The sequence below is a fragment of the Mixophyes fleayi genome, chromosome 6, assembly GCF_038048845.1.
Source record: "Mixophyes fleayi isolate aMixFle1 chromosome 6, aMixFle1.hap1, whole genome shotgun sequence".
In the NCBI taxonomy this organism is placed as follows: domain Eukaryota; kingdom Metazoa; phylum Chordata; class Amphibia; order Anura; family Limnodynastidae; genus Mixophyes; species Mixophyes fleayi.
Window position 1 is genome coordinate 145,176,649 of NC_134407.1, and position 24,133 is coordinate 145,200,781.

Here is a 24,133-nt window from a genome sequence, read left to right on the forward strand (position 1 = left end):
TTTATAGGTCTTGTAAAATGAAAGTATATCAGTCACCCACATACAGTCGTCATTTTATAGCCTGAATTTATACATGAGAATGCATGCCTCAATTCACCAGGATCCGTTACATCACATTGGAGGCAGCCATTTTGTGGGTGGAGCCAAGATTTATAAAAATGCAGTCAATCAAGGAACTGTTGACAACACTGAGGCATGAGGCACAGTGATATCTCTAGTTCTTAGTTTAGCCCACTATGTAAAGATACACTATGTAAAGATAATATATACATTTTAATTAGTACATGGAATTTGTTCTTACCCAAACTGGGAGCCACAGCCCACAACGCTGCATGTGAATGCTCGCTCGTTGTCACGCACGCGCTGGGAAAACAGACTGGCCAAAGCAGGAAAGTGTACACCTTATAGAGAGATAAAGGGGAGGATTAATAGTGTATACAATGAGAATGTACGCCCACCACATATCACACTACAAAGAGTCAAGATAGATCAGTGGCTGAAAAGCAGGAAGCTCCCAGTTAGGCTTCTGAGCAGTGTGGCAAGACTCATGGAAGTCCATAAAAATATTGTGACTGTGATAGCTTTTCAGGCGCAATTTAAAAAAACAAACCCAAAAAAAACCCTCAAAAATGCTATTTATGTGCATATGTGCACGGATTTTACACAGGAAAATAGCAACATCCACAGAGGTGCATATACACTAAATGGACAAAGTATTCGGATGCTTGACCATTACACCAACAGGGACTGTAATGAAATATTCGTGTTTGAATACAATGTCAATATGGAGTTGGTCCCCATTTTGCAGCGATTACAGCTTCCATTCTTCTTGGAAGGCTTTCCACAAGATGTTGGAGTGTTTCTGTGGGAATTTGTGTTCATTCTGAAGAGCATTTATGAGATCAGGCACTGATGGTGGACGAAAAGTCCTGGCTCGCAAACTCCATTCCAGTTCATCCCAAAGGTGCTAAATGGGGTTGAGGTCAAAGCTCTGTGCGGGTCAGTCAAGTTCTTCCACACCAAACTCATCAAACCATGTCTTTGTAGTCCTTGCTTTGTGCACTGGGGCACAGTCATATTGGAATAGAAAAGGGCCTTCCTCAATCTGTTGCCACAAAGTTGGAAGCATAGCATTGTCCAAAATGACTTGGTATGCTGAAGCATTAAGATTGCCATCACTAGAGAGAAGGGGCCTAGCCCAAACCCTGAAAAACAGCCCTATAGCATTATCTCTCCTCCACCAAACTTCACAGTTGGCATAATGCAATCAGGCATGTAACATTCTCCCGGCACCTGCCAAACACAGACTCGCCCATCTGACTGCCAAACAGAGAAGCGTGATTAATCACATCAGTATGCATTAGGAAAAATTGCCTATTATATGGAACAATGTACTGTAAATTATTATGGATACTAGAAGTCGCCTAGGATTTCTTTTTGGCCTGTATAAAATCACTTGGCCAGGAGCCTCTTGTATGCGATTACTTTTCTCAGTGCACCCCCAGAGTTACCTTGTAGAAGTCCCATCAGGAAGCGCAGAAGACTGATCAGGAGGAGAGGGGCTTTGGTCACATAGGCAGCCAGAGGGGTCACTGCAGTGATAAAACCCCATGATAGAGCAGAGAGGAGAAGAATTTTCTCTCCACCCACCCTAGAGAAAAGACCACAAGAAAAACAATTAATCACCCTATTTCTCTTCTATCCACTAACCCTAGTGGACATGAAGAGAATTGTAACTCACATGTCTCCAAACCCTGACATACAATGTAAATATTTGTAAAAAAAAAAAAAAAAAAAAATTGCTATATTTATCTGGCAAAATTTATTTAAATTATATGTCCACCCAAAAAGAACGCTATTTGTTGTTCTTTGAGTTATTGCAATGATTAGCTGTAACATTATGAACAAAGTTACCAGATATTGTTACCAACAATAGAGATTTGTATTGTTAACATAGACATTTAATTAGTAGGTAGACATACAAATCCAAATAACAGTGTGAGACACCCACCCTTCATCTGGTTTCTAATATTTAGGAGAGGAGATGCAAGGAGCAGGACTGCAATGTTGTAGGACCCTTCTGATGGGGCCTATAGATTGTAAGCTTGCGAGCAGGGTTCTCTTACCTCTCTGTCTGTATGTATTACCCAGTAGTGTCTTATCAATGTTTGTTCCCAATTGCAAAGCGCTACGGAATTTGCTGGCGCTATATAAATGATGATGATGATGATGGGCTGCTGCAAGACGAGTCCCACAACACTACGTGACCAACTCTGACTTTCCATGGAGAATCTATCGTTCCCCTGTACATTTTCATAGTGATATTCTGCACAGCAGGGGTAACCTCATGTGTAAGAGATGTCCCCTCATTGTACTCACTTGTCACTCAGGTGTCCGCCCAGGACCTGTGTCAGGCAATACCCCCAAAAGAAACTGCTCAGGATGACTCCGGATTCCCTCTTGTCCCAGCCAAAGTGCTCGCTCATGGACACGGTACATATCGGCATACTGCCACGGGCACAATACAAGAGACATGTTCCCACCAGAAGTGTCACCATCCACACACGGGACTCCCACCTGTAACATACGACTGTCATTAAATTCTCTCATGACTAAGACCATCTAATTAAATGCTATTCAAAGACAAAAAGAAAAATCAACAGGACGTCTTTACGCCATGTGACACTTTAGTGTGTTTGACGCTTTTATTTATATTGGGCAAAGCGCGCCCGGAAAATAGCTTCTCTACCAAAGAGCAACTGGAAGGTGCAAAAGACATCCGGTTAAAGCAGAGGAGCGCAGCTCTAGGAGCATTCCAAGCAAGCAATAGAAGATTCCAGTGATAAAATATAGACATCTGTAGACAATTTTGGCAACAAGTTTTAAACAAATATTTGTAGAAAAAAAACAAAAAAACTTAATACAACTTAAAAATAGGCACAAAGCCCAGGAGGATACAAGGCGTAGTCAGTCAATTATAGTCTAATATTTAATCAACTGTCACTGCTGATGCTCTTTACAAAGAGTTATAAGGAGCAATATTTACGAAAACATTTATAATACCTTACCAAGCATCAAAATCTGAAAAGAAATGTATTTCAGGTGCGAATAAGGAATGAAGGCCTTATACCTACTGCATAATTTTCAATTGTCCGAATTTAGAAGGGAAAGTCCATATTTGTGTTAGGAACCCCCCCTAGCCGATACTGCACAACCCGGAATCTACTCTGCCAGTCAGGTGTTCACTGGAGCCCCTAGTGGTGGGGACAGACTGGGCCGCAGACTGACAGAGGGTCGTGAAGTGCGTAGCAGCTGGGGAAAACCAGGGAAAGCGGAGTGAAGTTCAGGCAAGGGTCGAGGGCCGGCAGCAGACAGGGAATCCAATAAACAAGCCGAGGTCAAGGGTCACGAGCAAACAGGAAGGTCGGTAAACACGCCAGAGGTCGGGGTCACAAGAAACACAGGCAGGGTCCAAATCCAGGCAAGGGGTCATACACGGGCAATCCAACAGAATATCCAAAGAGCAGGGGAGCAGGGCAGCAGGGCAGCAGGGCAGCAGACTGGTAACAGAAGCTATAACCAGCAGTGAGGCTGCAGACCTCACTGCCTTAAATAGTACCAAGAGCCAATCAGGACAGAGGACAGGGCTGACAATCAGGCTCAGGAGGCTGCTAATTAATTACTAGCTAGAACCAGCATAAGTAATAACACAAACCAGGAAGCATGTATAAAAATATAAATGAAGCAGTTAAAATAATATGAGAGCTCCCCCTGGAGTTGGAGGATGTCCCTACACCCTCCTACATCTATGCCACAAGGATAAAATCAGAGCACAGAAACTAAAGCATGTGGCCGGCTGCTAGTTCACGCCAGGAGGCAGCGTACCGCCGCGGCTCATGACAATACCCCCCTCTTGAGGAGGGGTTAAGGAACCCCGACACCCAGCTTTCTTCGGAAGTTTCTTGAACTCCTTTAGCTGTTTAGGGGCATGGAGTTGTCTTCGCGGAACCCAAGACCGCTCTTCCAAACCTCGATATTTCCATTGCACCAGGAAATGCACCTGACCCTGTACCTTTTTAGGATCAAGAATGCTTTGAACCACAAATTTTCTAGATCTGTTCCAACTCTGTCCATATGGACTTGGGTAAAGTACAGGTTTGAGCAGAGAACAATGGAACGTGTTGGGGATTCTCAACGACCCAGGAATTTTTAACCTAAATGCAACAGAATTAACCTGCTTGATTATGAGAAACGGACCGATGAACTTAGGGCCCAACTTCCTGTAAGGCTGTCTGAGCCTAATATTTTTTGTAGAAAGCCACACTTTCTGGCCCACTTTGAGGGAGCAGGTGGTACGGTGGCGGTCAGAATTTTTTTTTTGCAACAAATGAGGCTTGTCTCAATGATGACAGCACTTTTTTCCAGATAACTTTGAGATCCCTGGCAGTGGAGCGAATCTCCGGAACACCAGCGGACTTGAGCGAGTACAAAGAATTAGATCTGGGGTGAAAACCATAATTGCAGTAAAATGTAGATGAGTGACATGAATTATTATAAGCAAATTCTGCCCAGGTTAACAAGGAGGACCAGTTATCATGAAATTCCGACGTGTAGCATCGTAAAAATTGTTCTAAGGACTGGTTAACCCTTTCAGTTTGCCCATTTGACTGAGGGTGGTATGCAGATAACAAACTAATCTGGATTCCGAGAAGGGTACAAAAGGATTTCCAGAATTGTTCTATGAACTGGGAACCCCGATCGGAAACTATATCAGTAGGGAGTCCATGGAGACGGAAAATATGTTGGATGAATAAGACAGCCAAATCTCGAGCAGTAGGAAGTCTGTTTAGCGGTATGAAGTGTGACATTTTGCTGAACCGGTCAACCACGACCCAAATGGTATTGTGTCCTGCAGAGGGTGGCAGATCGACTATAAAGTCCATAGACAAGTGTGTCCAAGGTTTTGCGGGAATGGCCAATGGAACCAACTGGCCTACTGGATGAGTCCTGGGGATTTTATTCCTGGCACAAACCTCACACGAGAGGACATGACTTTTGACGTCATCAGACAATGATGGCCACCAGACAGTACGGGAAAGGATTTCTAGCGTCTTCTGAATTCCAGGATGTCCGGCAGTCCTACTATTATGCGACTCTGCAAGAACCGCTTTCCTTAAATGGACTAGAACAAATAGACACCGCTCCGGAGTAGTATCAGGGGCTAACCTTTGAAATCTCTGAAGTGTGATACTCAGGTCTTGGGTTAACCCAGCATGGGTTATGGAAGACGGAATAATAGGCTCTGGGTTTGTGACTGGAACGTGGTGTGCCAAGAAGCTTCTGGACAGAGCATCTGCCCGGACATTTTTGGAACCTGATCGGTAGGTGATCACGAAATTGAAACGGGTAAAGAAAAACGACCAATGGGCCTGTCGACGTTTGGCCGATTGAATATATTGTAAGTTCTTGTGGTCTGTAATAACGGAGATCTGATGTGAAGCACCCTCCAGCCAATGCCGCCACTCCTCGAAGGCCCATTTAATTGCCAATAGTTCCCTATTACCGACATCGTAGTTAGCTTCTGCTGAAGAGAACTTACGTGAGAAATAGGCACATGGGTGTAGACGATGAGTATGAAGGTCCTTCTGTGATAGGATAGCACCGGCACCGACATCAGAGGCATCGACCTCAAGAACAAATGCTTTAGTTGGATCCGGGTGTCTAAGGACCTGAGCGGACACAAAGGCTTTTTTCAAGCTTTCAAATGAGGCTACTGCTTGGGGCGACCAATTAGTTGGATCCATTCCTTTGCAAGTCAGGACGACAATGGAAGCCATGATGTCAGCAAAGCCACGAATGAACCTTCTATAGTAGTTGGCGAAGCCCAGGAACCTCTGTACCGCCTTAAGATTGTTTGGTTGCACCCAATCCAAGATAGCCTGAACCTTAGTTGGATCCATGGAGAATCCCTCAGAAGAGATTATGTAACCCAGAAAGGATACCTTTTGCACCTCAAACTCACACTTTTCTAGTTTGGCGTAAAAGGTGGTTTCTTGCAATTTCTGTAGAACCTGTTTGACGTGACCCTGATGTACGGATAAGGATTTAGAATAGATGAGGAGATCATCTAAATAGACGACCACAAAACAATCAAGGAACTCCTGAAGAACTTCATTAATCAGGTCCTGGAATACTGCAAGTGCGTTGCTAAGACCAAACGGCATGACCAGATACTCGTAGTGGCCAGAGTGCGTATTGAATGCCGTCTTCCATTCATCTCCTTCTTTGATACGGATGAGGTTATATGCTACACGAAGATCGATTTTGGTGAAGACTGTGGAACCTCTTAATGGATCAAATAATACGGAGATGAGAGGAAAGGGATAGGTGTTCTTGACTGTAATGAGATTCAGTCCTCGGTAGTCAATACAGGGTCTTAGTCCTCCGTCTTTTTTGGATACAAAGAAGCCTCCCGCTCCTACTGGAGATTTAGATGGGCTGATGAAGCCTTTCATCAATGTATTCCTGCATGGATTTGGTGTCTGGACCAGAGAGGGAGTACAAGCGTCCCTTGCGTAACTTGGAACCAGGAATAAGCTCAATGGCACAGTCGAAGTCACTGTGCGGTGGTAAGGTGTCAGCAGCCTTTTTGGAGAACACATCCCAGAACTCATGATACTGTGAGGGAAGCTACTCCGGAATGGACTGAATCACACGCAGAGGCAGAGTTAAGCAGGACTGTGTGCAATAAGAGCTCCACTGGACAATTTCTCCTTTCGCCCAATTCACGACAGGGTTATGACGGGAAAGCCAAGGGTGGCCCAGGATCAATGGAACTGACGGACAGTCGATAAGGAAGAAGGTCATTGACTCTGAATGGAGAGCCCCAATGTTCAGTTGCAGTAATGGGGTCTCCCAAGTAGTATTGCCAGCAGGCAATGCACTCCCATCTAAACCACAAACGGTAATGGCAGATTTAAGCTTCAAAGTCGGAATTCCCGCGGAGCGGGCAAACCCGATGTCGAGGAATTTCCCTGCAGCTCCACTATCAATGAAGGCCGACAGGGCCACGGAACTGGCACTGAAAGGACAGCATTCTTTTGGGAAACAACTTGCAGACCTAAGTGGACCTTTCCCAGACATGCTCCTTTTTCAAGTTTGTAAGGGCAAGAGCAGGAGAAGTGGCCTTTATTACCACAATAAAGACATAGGCCTTGTGACTGTCTTCTGTCTCTTTCGTCAGGAGAGAGGCGATAGGCCCCCGACTGCATAGGCTCCTCCTCATCCGTGGATAAATGCAGATGAAAAGGAAGATGCCTCTTTCTCTGTCTTCCTCTCCTTGATCCTCCTGTCAATTTTAATGGCGAGTTGCATAAGGCTTTCCAACGAGGTGGGGAAAGGATACTGCACAAGTGAATCTTTGATCTGCTCTGACAGTCCAAGGCGAAACTGGCTGCGTAACGCGGGATCATTCCATTCACTGTCAGGTGACCATCTGCGGAATTCAGCGCAGTATTCTTCTGCAGGATGTTGTCCTTGCTTTAGAGCCCGTAGATGAGCTACAGCGGAGGCAACTCGGTCAGGGTCATCGCAGAGCAGACCCAATGCGTTAAAGAAAGCTTCCAAAGATTGCAAGAAAGGACTAGACTGCGGCAGGGTGAAGGCCCAAGAATGGGGGTCACCCTGCAGGAGGGAGATGACAATCCCGACTCTCTGTGGTTCCGAACCGGAAGACCGAGGTTTCAGCCGAAAGAAGAGCTTGCAACTTTCCTTAAAGTTCCGGAACAGGGCTTTATTTCCGGAGAACCGATCTGGAAAATTTAACTTGGGTTCATCGGTGGAACCGGAAATGGCTAGTGTAGTCTGGGAGTCCTCCTCTTGAGCGGACAAACGCTGGGACAATCCCCAGGCCATCTGATACAGGGTCTCAACATGACCTGTCAGGGCTTGGAATGGAGACGATTTGGTTCCGCTTTTATCCATCCCAATTTCGTCTCCAGAATGTCTTTTGGGTCGGTTATGTTAGGAACCCCCCTAGCCGATACTGCACAACCCGGAATCTACTCTGCCAGTCAGGTGTCCACTGGAGCCCCTAGTGGTGGGGACAGACTGGGCCGCAGACTGACAGAGGGTCGTGAAGTGCGTACCGGCTGGGGAGAACCCGAGAAAGCGGAGTGAAGTCCAGGCAAGGGTTGAGGGCCGGCAGCAGACAGGGAATCCAATAAACAAGCCGAGATCAAGGGTCACGAGCAAACAGGAAGGTCGGTAAACACGCCAGAGGTCGGGGTCACAAGAAACACAGGTAGGGTCCAAATCCAGGCAAGGGGTCAAACACGGGCAATCCAACAGAATATCCAAAGGACAGGAGCAAGGAGCAGAGCAGAGCAGGTCAGCAGACTGGTAACAGAAGCTATAACCGGCAGTGAGGCTGCAGACCTCACTGCCTTAAATAGTACCAAGAGCCAATCAGGACAGAGGAGGACAGGGCTGACAATTAGGCTCAGGAGGCTGCTAATTAATTACTAGCTAGAACTAGCATAGGTAAGAACACAAACCAGGAAGCATGTATAAAAATATAAATGAACCAGTTAAAATAATATGAGAGCTCCCCCTAGAGTTGGAGGATGTCCCTACACCCTCCTACATCTATGCCACAAGGATAAAATCAGAGCACAGAAACTAAAGCACGTGGCCGGCTGCTAGTTCACGCCAGGAGGCAGCGTACCGCCGCGGCTCTTGACAATTTGAGGGGCTGTACCGCAGAGAGGACATTTGTCCGAATTCCAGGACAGTCCTCATATGACAAGCGCCCCATTCAATGCCACACATGCCAGTGGTAGGTGCAAATGGTATTAATGGGGTATTTTTAAGGGAGGTTAAGGGGGCCGGGGCCAGCCCATCACTTTGGAAGCACTGTGTACACCCAAAGGAGGCACAGTCATGCTCCTGTGTAGTGCCCCTTTCCGACTAGGGACATGTAACAGATGTGAGGTATACCCCGGTATTTTACTACATTTTAAAGATCATTGAAGGCTACTTGATGGATTTAAATGTAACAAAGGTATATATATATATATATATATATATATATATATATATATATATATATGTGTATGTATGAGGGGAGAGAGAGGGGAGAGAGAGACAGAGTGTGACTGGATGAGCATGGGTCACTACTTGGTTCCTGCTACTACAGTAATTCCTGGTAGTTCCATTGGAGGACCCCTCAAAAGTATTCTTAAACTATGATGGGGGGGGGGGAAACACTTTGCACAAGACAGCAATTTACAGTTCTGCTTACTATTACTTTTTTGCGACATTTTGGCCCTACCCCTGCACTAAAAGTGTAATTTTGTCACAGGGCCAAAATAACGTGATTCCTCGCAAATCGCGTTATTTTGACACCTGACGGACAGGATGCGGGAGACTTGTCTACTCTCCCGGGAGTCCGGGAGACCTACCCGGAATTCGTGAGTCTCCCAGACATTCCGGGAGAGTGGCAAAGTATGCTAAAAGCTAGCATTCATCTAAACACACTGTGAAAGTCCTGAGATTAAATGGATGTTTTGCACCGGAAAGGAGGTCCGTATTTAGCAATCTTAATGTTCACAGATGGGACGTTTGTTTGGAAACATCACTTAACCACTGCTGTTGTTCAGAGATCCATTCTGGTAGAAGTGACCATACAAACCAGGGCTGGACTGGGACTAAAAATCAGCCCTGGCACCTCTGTTGATGAGCAGGAAAAAACCTGTGTGCCGCTGCCCAGCGGCGGCGCAGCCAAGGGCGTGGCTACATTATGTTGGGGGCGTGGTCAACATGGTGCGTTAATACATACATTATAATAAAACATTACATTTATCAGGCACTCCACATCCACATCACGCCCCCCCAGACACATTACAACACCCCCAGTCAACTGTACTTATCTGTGCTTCTGACATCCGTCAGGGTGGGAACTTCCTGTAAAGTGAAAAGGGAAGCTCTCCGTCTCACGAGATTAATAAATCTCATGAGACTTAGAGCTCCTCGGCTTGCTCTGCAGGCTATGCCCTGTCCAGGACTGGGAGCAACTATTAGATTCCTCCTGCTGACCAGAACGGTCATGCCGGGTTCTGGCATGACAGTCTGTACGCCGAGTAACGGGGCCGGCCAGCTTATAACCGGCCCATCTAGCCATTGGCCCTTCTGGCATTTGCCAAAACTGCCAGATGGCCAGTCCAGCCCTGGTACAAACCAATGCTTTATGTTTGAAGGTGTTTTTTAAAATGTGAGTGTTTTGGAGAATTAAAGTTTTTGTAAAAAAAACTGAAGCTGGATTACACTAGATGTATTTTTTTTCTCTTTATAAATGCAATCCACGTGATAAGAAAATTGATCTAAGAAGGAAAATAGAAGAGAGAAAAAAAAAAAGACAAGATTCTTGCTAATTGCGACTACAAAAAGGAAATTTCTAGTAAGAAGTGTGGCACTAGGGGGCAGCACGTGTGAAAGGATTAATAAGTAAAAAAAAAATTATTTTTTTCCTTTTTTTGGGGTCACCTTTTGGAATATCCACAAGAACTGTACATAAAACTTAAGGTTATGATTTATAATAAATATAAATGTAACACTAACAGGTGCATACAATATCACACTATTAGTGTTGTTTTTTCTGTTTTTCATAAATCCTCCTACTACATATGAGAAACAGTGGCCGAGAACCATCAAGGAACCTCTCACCATACGAACATAAGTATTTCTATATATTTTCTTTTCTGTTTAACCTCAATAGGATATATACAGCGCCTGAATTGTTCTTTAATTATTATATTGAAGTGTCTGTTTGTAAATTAGTGTGTGCTTTACATCAGAACTGGTTTGGACAGCAGTTGATTCTTGGAGCGCTGTGAGAACTTATTTTTTCTTTTAGAGTTATTAAAAGCACCTGCCTCTTTACCCCGGAGCCAGATCTTCAGGTCTCCTCACCTGTCTAGACGTGTTCTAGTCTAGCTCCAGCTGTCTTGCTGCTGCAGAATGTTACTACCAGTCTTAGTTCTCTGCAAACTGGTGCTACAGTTCACTATCCTGCTGCAGAGGGTTACTACTAGAGATGCTCACTCACCCCCATGTTTTGGTTTTGGATCAACTTCGTGTTTTGGCAAAACCGCCCTCGCGTGTTTTGGATCTGTATTTTTTTGAAAAATTGCTAAAATTATATAATTTTGCTCATTTTTTGTTCCTACATTATTATTAACCTAAATAAACACTAATTTCCAGTCAATTTTCACAGGCCACAATATTATTTTCATACACTTTCGGACAAATAATGCAGCGAGCACAAACACATCGGAGTTCACAGCACATCTAAGAAACATTTCCACACAGCAGTGGCAGAAAAAAAAAAAAAAGTGGTGCAAGATTGAATTGCCCTTAGGCCCTCCCACCCATCCTTATGGAAGATATCGTGGGCAGCACGGTGGCTAAGTGGTTAGCACTTCTGCTCACAGCACTGGGGTCATGAGTTTGATTCCCGACCATGGCCTTATCTGTGAGGAGTTTGTATGTTCTCCCCGTGTTTGCGTGGGTTTCCTCCTGGTGCTCCGGTTTCCTCCCACAATCCAAAAACATACTAGTAGGTTAATCGGCTGCTATCAAATTGACCCTAGTCTGTGTGTGTGTGTGTGTGTGTGTGTGTGTGTGTGTTAGGGAATTTAGACTGTAAGCTCCACTGGGACAGGGACTGATGTGAGTTCTCTGTACAGCGTTGCGGAATTAGTGGCGCTATATATATATATATAAATAAATAGATGATTATGATGAGATTGAAAATGACATGTATGGTTTAACAAACCACGCACTCCAGCGACAAGGAGTGCAACTTTTGTGGTCGAAGTGCTTGGTTTGTGGGTGCCTGAACAAACCAAGCACTTCAACCACAAAAGTTGCACTCCTTGTTGATATAGGCAAGACGATAAATATGTCCAATTTTGAGAACAGCTAAGACACCTGAGAAAACAAATGGGTGTGTCACCGGCCTCTAGAGATAAAGATTTGGAAGATGAAGACGAGGAGATCGCCGCCACCCAGAGCACACGGCCGGTACAGTGAAACTGAGAATGGCTCATTAAATCAGTTATGGTTCCTTTGATCGCTCCACCCGTTACTTGGACAACTGTGGTAATTCTGCAGCTAATACATGGCAACGAGCGCTGACCCCCTGGGATGCGTGTATTTATCAGACGCAGACCAATCCGGTGAGCCCCGGCGGGTTGGAGATGGTGAACCCAGTGAAAAAGAAAGTATGTGGTCACAGGTACGAGAGAGAAACAACTGAAAGGATGATTGAAAACAAACTTTATCCTAACACAATATTAATTCAGCCACGTGGGAAACCACCATTAAGGAAGTCGCTAACATAAATGTCAAAAACAAAAAATGTAAAAAAAAAAGCTTTTACCTTCTTAAAGAAAAAAAACATCTTTAATAAAGGTGAAACTTTGCTGTAGAAAAACATAAAATTGCCAACATGTCATTTTACCCAAATATTAATAAGAATTCCAGCATCAGCTAGCTTCCTTCTCTCAGCTAGATCCCAGCACCTGCGATCTACATTGTCATCATCCTCACCCTCAGTGTGTACATCATCATCACTCAAAACTAATTAATCCTGGCTGGAATCCACCATTACAAAAGTCTCTGTACTTTGATCTAAAAGCCAGTAAAGGCCTTCCTTGTGGAATCTGTAGTTCATTTTACAACAGAGCGGTCACAATTTTTGAACAATTCTTTTAGACTAGACCAGATCTCAAAATGTTCTGCTGAATCATCTGCATCATCCTTGGGTCTCTTAGTTTTTTCCTAGCAGCAGTAGCCGGAGAAACTGAAGGAGGGGACGCCATCATGTCAGGTACCACTTCAGCTGTCAACTAGCTCACCAGGAGCTCATTGCATCTCTTGTGACCTGGGACAGCGGGAAATAAATAGACATAGCTCTTAAACCTAGGATCAAGCATAGTCGCCAAAATGGAGTGATACGATTCCAGAACTTGACAATTCTTCGATCATGGCGAAGCAATTAAAGTACTTCATCTACAAGTGCGTAATTTCTTTCATCTCCTTCAATTTTTCAAGGTGCTTTTCCAAAAGTCTAATTAAGGGAAGCACTTTGCTCAAGCTATCAGTATCTGAACTCAGTTCACAGGAGACTACTTTGAATCGTTTCAGCACGAACACAGAAAGTATTCTGCAATGCGCTGGACTAATATACATTTCCCCTCCTTTCCCAATGTCATGGCTTGTGGAGTAAGCGTGGATGTCTTATTGCTGTTCTTTCATCCTCACAAGGAAAAACTAAGGGATGTCATTGCAACATGGCTTATCCCACTTGGACTCTCCTGAAGATATGTGTCATTTGTGATAACACCACCAATATGTGACAGCATTACAGCTGGGATAATGCCATCACATTTCCTGTTTTGCTCAATCAACTTGGTGGTACCAAATGTTTTAAAAAATGACAATGACATGCAGGAGATGCTGTGTCCAGAAATAATTTCGGTCATTTTCGGTATTCTGCAACAGCATGTAGGAGATTGCAGATGCTGCATGAAGAAACGAATTTGAGGGGTGTGACTGGATCACTTATAAATAACTTCTGGTATAAATTAATTTAAAGGAAATAACGCTGGGCGCTTATTCATATAATTGCACATGCACTTATTTTTGATATTGTGTATATTTTGGTAAGGGAAATCTTTAATTTGTGAGACATGGGGCAGAAATTTCTTTTTTTCTGTTTTATCCTTTCAAGAGGTATTATTTCTTAAGGTATATATCTCATAGAATAAGCCTTTGTGGATGGAAGTCTTTTTGTGTATTGTGATGTGTGGAAATGGCTTGTTTGGGGTTTGTCACATTCTGTGGGAATGTGTATTCTGAACTGTCTGAAGAAAGGCCCAATATGTTAATTAGATTAGGCCCAAAATCTAATCTGTTCCCGGTTGTTTCTGAGGTTTGGACCCAGCTTTTCCGGTACCACCGCTCTGCCTGCAACCCTGCAGCTCTGGTCAGTGTGATAGGCCAGGGGGGGAACCATCCACAGCAACCCTGATCCATAGTAAGAGGTCAGGAGTACCAGCCCAGGTACACCAGCAAGGAGGTACCCCAGAAGTGACAGTTACCCAGAAGAAACCCAGTACTGGATGCCAGTCAAGGAGTCCAGGGGTGGCAGCATGCTCCTCCTACTGTGGCAGGAGGGGCATATTCAAAATAACGAAAGGGGACGGTGGCAAAGTAAGCCCAGCCGGTTCCCAGCAACAACAGACAGGGTGGCATAGGCGGTCCATCCTGTCAGAAGGGGAAATGTACTTTAGTCCACTGCGCTGGACTAATGGAGAATACTTGTTGTGCAAGGTGCTGAAACCATTTGAAGTAGTCATCTGTGAAGTGAGTTCAGACACTGTTTGCTTGAGGCAGCTAGAGAAAATGAAGGAGGAGATGAAACTAAGCAATTCCGCTAACTATGTAGGACTTGTAGATCTAGTACTTTATTCGCTTCGCCAGGATCCGAAAGTTATCAACATCTTGTAATCAGATCACTACATTTTGGTAACTGTGCATGATCCTAGGTTAAGAGCTATGTCTTTGCTTTCTTATCAGCTGACCCAGATCTCAAGAGATGCAATGAGCTCCTGGTCAGCAAGCTAACAGCTCAAGCGGTACATGACACAACGACTCATCCTCCCTCGGTTTCTTTAGCAACTGCTGCGGGGGAAAAAAAAAACTTAGCTTTTCCAAGACACTCAGTGGTGATGTAGATGAGTCAGCACAACATTTTGACATTTGGTCTGGTGTAAAAGAATTGCCCAAAAATCGTGAGAGCTCTGTCGTAAAATGAACTACAAAATTCCACAGGGAATGCCATTACCAGCAATTACATCAAAGTACAGAGACTTTTGTAATGGTGGATTCCAGTGGGGATGAATTAGTATTGTGTGAGGATGATGTACACTGACGAGGGTGAGGATGATGAGTGTAGATTGCATGTGATGGGATCTAGCTGAGAGAAGGAGCTAGCTGATGCTGGTATGCTTATTAATATTTTGGCTAGAATCACATGTTGGCAATTTTATGTTTTTTAACAGTAAAACTTTCACTTTTATTAGAGAGGTGTTTTTTTCTTTAAAAGGTACAAACTTTTTTTTATATTTTTTTTTCCCTGACTTAAAACACCACTATGCACTTGAACATATTCTTTAGCACATGACGTAGAGGGATTAGTATCATCATGACAGACTGGAGAGTGACAAGAACACTGCCACCCATGCTGTTTCTGTATGAGCTATGGCACAGTAGAATGTCACTGTAGACTGCCAACAGCACTGCCACCCCTCATATTTCGCTTTCATTAATGACACTGTCCAACTGCACTGGAGACAGCCAACAACCCTGCTACATTTTCTATGTCTCTCAGTGAAATGGCTCTGGATCTCCGTGGAGGGCGGTACTTATAGAATCCAAAACTTGTGAGATCCAACGATGCAACTATGAGGTTTTGGCTCATTTTCACTTCCGAGGGTGCGCGAAAGTACTGAGCCGGCTTGGGGCAGTACTTAGATCCGCGAAGTTTGGGTGCGCTCGGTTCTCGGAGAACTGAGCATCTCTAGTTACTACCTGTGTCACACCAACCAGCAGATTATTGCACTTCCTTGTAATCCTGATTCCAGGGGCTTCCCAGCTACCCAGGACCTCTGTGCCTTATCTAGCTGCAGATCATCGCTCCACCACACACTCTCACATGTCTTCCCAATTTCTCCTATCAGTATCCGTCCTGCTCCAGTTGCCTGGTTCTCCTCTCGGTCTCGCTTGTAGCCCTCCTTTCAGAACCGCTACCTGCGGTTAGGGAGCCGCAAAGTCCAAATTCCTTTGCGGAGATCCCTGGCAAATATCTCTGTCTCTGTTAGACTCTGCGCCCCTAGGAGGGTAGCATCAACTCAAGCAGACCGAACGTGTCCGCCCAAACCCTTGATTGTGACACATTCACAAATGAACCAACTTCATCCAATCTCAAACTTCCAGTCATGACAAAATGACAAGTGAATCAACAAATATCGATGTTCCTGGCCAGATATGGTAAAGGAACATGAGTTTGTTAGAAATATCTTGCACAAAGCTTTTCTGGTTCCCCCACATCTTCATCATTTGTTCCCAAATGGCACACCTCTATATATTACTGTCAGGCTCAGGGTGCAACAGAGCACATTTGACGATCCCGTCCAGTTAATCTACATCTGGTTGTAAGTATATTCAGAATAACCTTCAAAAGAATGATCTGTGCAGTTAGGACCACCACTAAAGATGCACATTTCCCACTAGATCACATTTCTATAATCTTACTCTGCAAAATTAAATCTCATTTTTGAATTGCACAGCACAAGTAGAGACACAGATAAACCTACACTGTGCTTTGCACAGAAGGTCTTGCTCCACTCAAGCCCTTTCATCAGCCTGTGCAAATCCATGCAATTTGGCAGAAATTTATGAGCACTTGAACAAATTGAGAGGCCTGAGGTCAGGAATGAGGATTCTACACCACGCTTTGGCCATTTTGTACATTGTAAATTAGGAATAACGACTGTAGATTACTCAGCAGCACCCATTTATTCCACTTTCCCACAGTTACTTCTGTTATCTTTACATATACTGAGGTCATGAGTTCGATTCCAGACCATGGCCTTATTCACGGTCGGACTGACCTGCTGGGGGACCGGGCTATCCCCCAGTAGGCCCCAATCCTGATCGCTCCCCTCTTCTTCCCATATTTTGCCATGTTATTAAAATAACAAAACAGTCATAACAACTAAAAATGAATACATAGTTGTAGTAATACATAACTCAATTATATTGAAGTGCCATTGTTATTGTGCCCAATGCTGGAAGAAACAAAAGGACAATATCAAAAGAACTTCTGTTTGTGCATATACCCTCCGGTATTAACACACATTGAAACACCATTGAAAAAATTAATATTTTTAGGGTCCCCTTCAATAACGGAGTGGGGCCTTGGGGTCTTTTGAAGCTTCCCCTGGATACTTGGACTTATGGCACTTCCCTTGAAGATCGAACTGCTGAACTTCTCAGGGAAGAGGAAACAAGAATCCACACAAAAAAAAAAAAAAATTGTGACAGACAAAATAGAAGGTCATTGTGTATAAACAATTATATTACGGTATATACTGTATTTTGCATAGTTATTACCATGTACTTCACTATAAGTTGCCCTGACCATTTTGCTGTGCAGTAAGAAATGTTAAAGCCTCAGTCTTTCAGATGGAAACATTTTTTCCTACACAGCAAAACGGGCAGGGCAATGTACAGTGAAATACTTGGGAACTATGGTGCTAAATAAAGCATGTACCATACATGACCAAGCATCCCATCTACCTGGCAAAGGCTTTAAACACCTTTTCACTCTAACAAAAGGATCAAGTGACGCTGAATCACTTCACAGGGGATTATCAAACTAGGGGCATAAAACTAAATCACTGTACCTCATAGCAAAATTTTGTGGGCAGCGATTGGCTCCGCAAGCCCCCGCTCTGCTTAGCATGTGCAAGAGTTGGCACATGTATAGTCAAACCAATTACTGCAAAGCCCAAATAGGAGTTCACTGCATGTATCAGAAGAGTAGAGCTGAGCTAGAGAAGGTCTGTCTACCGTAACGGACAGACCAACATCACCCAGCCCCATAGAAGCCGCAAAGCTGCTGCACCAATTGTTCCACCCCTGATAATCAGGGTTTAATCAGGGCCTGATTAAACCCTAGAAGTACAGACAGATCTACCCTTGATCATAGTCATACAGCAATGGAGCAATGGAAATCTACTTAAATGGGGGTCAGTCCATTGTAACTGATTTGGAGTTATAGAACTATGGATTAACAAAAGTAAACCTGAAAACCTGAAATTGTCTTACATTTAAATAAAAATTAAAGTGATGCCACAACAAAAAAATGATATCACATCGCATGTGCTCTGAACCTTGAATAATTGTGACCTTGTTTTTAGTATCGAAGAATAGTCAGTTTATGGTGTCAACAATTATTATATATATATATATATATTACATACACGCACACACATTTGTTTCTTGACTGATGCAATGATAGAAAGGGCCCAAGGGCCCTGCCTGCTCTGTGTTTGGTTGACATAAAACAGTGTGCTGGTTTCTATTTAGAGTATAATAACCTTTGTTTGCCCTAATTTAAATAACAATTGCACAATTTGGATGAGACAACATAAAGATATCTGGGGCACACCCGAAGGTGTAAATTAACAAAGAATCAGCTTAGTTATTCAGGCAGAGAATGTCCTGGATAAAGGAATGTAAACAGGGCACTATTGGCTTTCATTCCTCACATATATATTTAACATAGCACTATTTTAAAAAGGGTGTAATGATTAGATTTGTGATCCGCCCATATTATGTTCCCATGCATTGCGGAAATGGAAATTGAGAGGAGTCTTGTCAAAATAGTGATCATCTTATCAAAAAACTCACTGTTTGAATAACAGCTCCCAGAATCACCAATATCACTCAGTAGCAGTGGTCTTCTCCTATATTTTCCCACTTCAAAATTAAATAACTGAGGTTAAAGGGGTTGGCAGCACTGGGCCCAGAGCAGTCTCTAACCATGTCCTCAGCGCTAGCAGACTGAAGCAACATCAAACCTAAAAACCGTGAAAATCACATCATATGTTTTATGAGAGCTACTGTATAGTAACCATAATGCTACTATGTTTGTCCCCAATTGTAAAGCGCTACTGAATTTGCTGGCGCTATATAAATAAATGATTATGGTGATGATGTCTTTCCGCCGTGACAGGTAGACCAAATAAGTATGCAGCTGAAATACTACAGAAGACATCATAGAGGGTTGTATTTTTTTAATAACTGCCTCGCAATATTAAGAAAAAAAAAATCGTTATTTTAAAATACTGTAAACATGCATTATTTACATTATTTAATTTAGATCAATTACTTCAATTTGAAAAACAAGTGGATAAATAGGGACACAAAAAAAAAAAATGTGTCCTATGTATATAGTAAAATCAAACCAAAAGTATTAACTGGACATATTGCTACAAACAAAAGGATAAATTATTAAATTGAGATTACAGCCTAAATAATGTCTCTGTCCTGAAAAATGTAAAGCACAAAAGTTATGTACTACACTATAACTAGGCCCACTTATACAGCAAGGGAATCATGTACAGTCAGACATAAGTCTAAATTGTAAACATAAAATACACACTACAAAGATTTACAATTCAGTCTGAGACCTATATCCTCCTTGCGCTCATCTATGCTTAAAGAGGCAGAATGGAAAGGAAATAGGTGGACAAGCGTAGAGTGCATTAACGCTCCTTATGTACTATGATGAGGGGAAAGTAGCTGCAGATACGCCTGCCTCCAGGAGGCTCATTTGTTGCGGCTGCTTCCCCCTGATGCAGGATTTGTGCAGATGATGATGACCCTCTGAATGGACTTTGCTCTGTGTTTAAAGAACAACATTTTTGTTTAAAATGTAAAAGGCACGTGCACCCTCCCCCCCAAACTACAAAGACCAACAACCAATAAACAGCCCAAACACTGCCAAAATCAACTTTGTCCCTCCTAAATTACCAGTACCAGCACTAGGCTATGCCAGACGGGGATGGTGACACTATAGCAGGGAAACTGGAAGTTTGGGTTGCCCCTGCCATAGTGACCAACCACCCTTAGTTTGGTCAGTACTAGTCTGGATTCCCCAGTGTGATCAACACCCCTCCCTTCCCTGTCCAGATTTACCTAGCCCTGTGCTAGCTATTCCCAAACCCTTGGGCGGCGTGTATGGGTTAATGAGTAAAAAATAGATTTAATTAAGCATTTTGTCCGTGGAGCACTACGCTTGAAGCATATCATATGCTTTTAACGTAGGATACATTTTAATCGTCTCTCACAACAAAAAATTACGTATGTTGTGTACTATTCAGAATCACACGTATCCTAAGATTCACGCTTCTCTGAATGCTCAGTAAATGAAGTGACACAACTTACACTCAAGTACGTGTAAATTTGGCCCAAATCTATATAAGGAACTGAATATGGATGAGTCAAGAACACATTCCAAGAAACAAAGATCATTTTGCAGGCACTATATTTTTCAGATTTATTTCACAGCAATGTTTTTTTATATATGAAGTAGAGAACAAATATGCTTTAGGAAGCGTAAATTTCATTTGGATGTTATAAATGCCGCATACAGCTTTCAAAGTTTGAGTCAACATCTGTAAGTTTTTACATTTATGTACAACTTCAACAAAACTGTAAAGATTGTGTCGCTTTTTCCTCCACAAACCTGAACTAGAACAAGCCTTAGGCAACCTATGGGTCAACAACTGCTGTGGAACTACAAGACTTAGCATTGCCTGCCAGTAAGAGGTTAAAGGTGCATTCTGAGATTTATAATTCCAGCAGCTGGTGAGACTTAGCTTGCTGGCCACATATACAGGGAAATGATCTGTGATGTAAATTAGACTGCAAGCTCTGAGGGATAGTGACCGGTAATAGACAGTCTCTTCACTGACCTGGACCAATAAGGGTCACCAGTGTTCCTCTTCATTCGATCCACAGGTTGAGTCTTGAGCTGGGATGGCAGATTGTCTTGTTGTAGTAGTCGTACCACGTCACTCCTGTAGACATGTTTGCCTCCAGCACCAACAGAGGCCATTCAGTAACAGAAGTGAAGCTGTCTAGTGGCACAGAGAAGCATCCTACAGAGAGTCACGCACTCTGACTCCCTGACATTCTTCTCTCTAACTGCAGGCCTGCCTCATTTGGAGGTAAAACCATATATCTAGGGGGAGGGATTAAGCTGTTTTTTTCTTTTACACCAGAGAGAAACTATTTTTCCACGTGTCAGTGTAAATCTAGTTTCCTGTTCCTGGTGGTGTCCGGGCTGTGAAAGGAGAGCAGGCTGTAGAACAACTGACCCATTTAACTCATAGGGAAAGTGTATCATGCGTACTACCAGTGAAATTATAATAATTCCAAATACTGGAGTCATGCTAGCAGTGACACACTTCATGCATGAGCTTAAACCCATATTTCACAACATAAAGTATAATCTAGCTATAGTGTGATTGCAAGCTCTCCTACCAAGCTGTCATTAATTTGAGCTAAACCCTGTGTGGACCGATTAACTGGGCACCACTAGTATCCAACCACTCAACAAAACTCATTAAAGCTCGTTTACTACCATTGCTTTTAGGTGCATATGTTCAGTAAACAGTAGCCAATGAGATGCTTGCTTTTATTGTTTACTTTGCACTAAACAGTTAACTTGGTGATTGGTTGAAGTAGTTCAGGGCAAATGTATCTAAATGCTTTATATTTAAACCATTTTTTCTTTTACAGTGCATTTTTTTTTCTACAAACTAACAATGTGTAGATGATGTATCAATCTCCCTAGTTATCTGAACAATATTGCATAGTTCCAACTCCCCTATAAAGCAGAGGAGCCGTAGCTAGGGCTGTGTAATAGGGGTGACAGTCCAGTAGCTAGGTTGTGTGATAGGGATGACAGTCCAGTAGCTAGGGTTATGTGATAGAGGTGACAGTCCAGTAGCTAGGGTTGTGTGATAGGGGTGACAGTCCAGTAGCTAGGGTTGTGTGATAGAGGTGACAGTCTAGTAGCTAGGTTGTGTGATAGGGATGACAGTCCAGTAGCTAGGGTTATGTGATAGAGGTGACAGTCCACTAGCTAGGTTGTGTGATAGGGGTGACAGTCCACTAGCTAGAGCTGTGTGACAGGTGTGACAGTCCAGTAGCTAGGGTTGTGTGATAGGGGTGACAGTCCAGTAGCTAGGGTTGTGTGATAGAGGTGACAGTCCAGTAGCTAGGGTTGTGTGATAGAGGTGACAGTCCAGTAGCTAGGGTTGTGTGATAGGGGTGACAGTCCAGTAGCTAGGGTTATGTGATAGAGGTGACAGTCCAGTAGCTAGGTTGTGTGATAGGGGTGACAGTCCAGTAGCTAGGGTTATGTGATAGGGGTGACAGTCCAGGGCGCAGCGCTGAAGGGGGGCGCAGTTTATGAATATTTAGATTCATTTGATTAAAATTGAGGGCTAGGGGGGCTGCATTTTTCTTTCTCACATTTTAAGTTATGACTCTGGGCATACCTCTCAACTTTCCCGATTTAAGAGCACAGTTCTGACTTCAAAAGGATCAGGAATTTTTTTACAGTTCTAGGACAGGTGTAAGGCATACACATTCAATGCCGCAGGGGCAGGTGTGTGCAGCACTTAAATAATGTTTTGAGGGGAAGAGGGCAGCCTAGCACTTTGAAAGTGCTGGGCCTGCCCTGATTGGGACTTGTTATGAGCTAAAGCGATGTTGCCATACCCCCTTCTGCATACAGATTGTCCAATTCCTGAAGACGTGAAGCTCGGAGATATGGAGGTAGGCAATCCATGCTTCCCAACTTCTGTGGAACTATAAGTCCAGGTATGTCCTGCCAAATCTGGCGTTCCACTGGTTAATATACACAATGTAAAACAGGTTTCTGCCAGCTGTCCATGTGCCCACTGCCCTGATAGCATATGTAGGGAGAATATGCTGGGGTTTGTAATTTCACAGTAGATGTCCTACTCTCTCCTGTCTATGTTCTGCCCTGTTCCTGTCTGTCTACTAGATGTAGACCAGGCCTGTCCAACCTGCGGCCCTCCAGATGTTGTGAAACTACAAGTCCCAGCATGCCCTTCCAGCTATCAACTGGTTGTCTACTGGCAAAGCATGCTGGAGCTTGTAGTTTCACAACACCTGGAGGGCCGCAGGTTGGACAGGCCTTATGTAGAGCCACAGATTGCCTTCCTCTGCTATGAAGGTATTGTTTATTAAATGGAACAGAGAGGGATCATTGATCCCTATAAATTACCTGAGCTTGCAGAACATGGACAGGAGAGAGTAGGACATGTTGCACTTTCTCACTTCTATGTTCCATCATAGGTTATGCTAAAAAAAAACTTTGAGCCTGCTTTGACTGTTTCTCCATAGGGATCAATGATTGTCACTGTAAATAGCAGTCCAAAACTTCATAATGTTCTTAATTCTGGCATGACTGATCCATTTTGCAGAATCCAAACTAATAATAATAATAATAAGTGTGGCTTATTGAAAATTGTGCATGGTCTCAATTTGGGTGTGGTTGGATGGATCTGGAAGGATTGGGTGCTGACTTTTTTGTACCACAGCTGGGTTTATTTTGTACTTTTAAATGTTGGGAGGAATGCAATACATATATTACTATAATCTGCAGAGCATATCATACTTCATAACATTGAATACTCTCAAAACGTCAAATTGTTTAATAATTTCTAAGAACTTGTGTTCTTATTGGAACTCTGTACTAACCAACAGTTTCTTGCAGGAATTAGGTTCCTCCTTTACTTTCCCCACTGTGTGGTAAACAGTGGTCCTGCTGGTGTTATTTGGCAGTGGGACTTAGTATACTGCCACACTGACGATATACAACCACTGTTCAGTGCTTAGAACATCTAATTACTGTACCAAAAGTGGCCCCGTCCTTTTCTTACTGCTTTCCCTGAGCTGTAAATGCAGGTGTGGTACAGAGCCATAAATCCTCTTGCCAGCCCTACCCAGCACTGGGTATAACTGGCTGCACAATCAAGCCCGGTGTAAACAATCGATCAAGAACAGCATGAGTACAAGCATAACTGCTCGTAACTGTATGTAAGCCAGCTTTACCTCACTTATGAATGAGATGAACCAAAACAGGGGCGCACGCAGGATTTTTAGGGGAGGTTCCCCATACCCCAAAAAAAAAAAAACCAGCGAGAGCTGCTCTGTTTCGGCAGCACTGTTCTATACAGCAGCCGGGGCGCTGTCACAGAAGCGTCAGCCGCGGTGCTGTACACAATACAGCACCGCCGCGGACGCATCTTTGACAGTGCCGTGGCTGCTATATAGTACAGTGCCACTATGTGGGGCACTTCGTTAGCGGAGGGGAGGGGTTTCTTGAGTCTCAGAAAACCCCCCCTGCGTGCGCCCCTCCAAAAGAGGCTCATAAACAGTGTTGTATGAACAAAGGAGC

At 43.5% G+C, this 24,133-nt stretch overlaps 1 protein-coding gene across 1 annotated transcript in view; it reads right to left on the reverse strand.

Annotated features, from left to right (window-relative positions):
* SLC17A9 (solute carrier family 17 member 9) overlaps positions 1 to 20,861 on the reverse strand; it is a 39,366-nt gene extending 18,505 nt beyond the window's left edge. The window contains exons 1-4 of the mRNA XM_075176721.1: positions 20,610 to 20,861; positions 2,380 to 2,577; positions 1,512 to 1,651; positions 302 to 401 (exon numbers count right to left, since the gene is read on the reverse strand). Coding sequence (XP_075032822.1) covers positions 302 to 401; positions 1,512 to 1,651; positions 2,380 to 2,577; positions 20,610 to 20,752 — 581 coding nt within the window. The 5' untranslated portion in view covers positions 20,753 to 20,861. The remainder of the gene's footprint in view (positions 1 to 301; positions 402 to 1,511; positions 1,652 to 2,379; positions 2,578 to 20,609) is intronic.
* Positions 20,862 to 24,133: the final 3,272 nt, after the last annotated feature.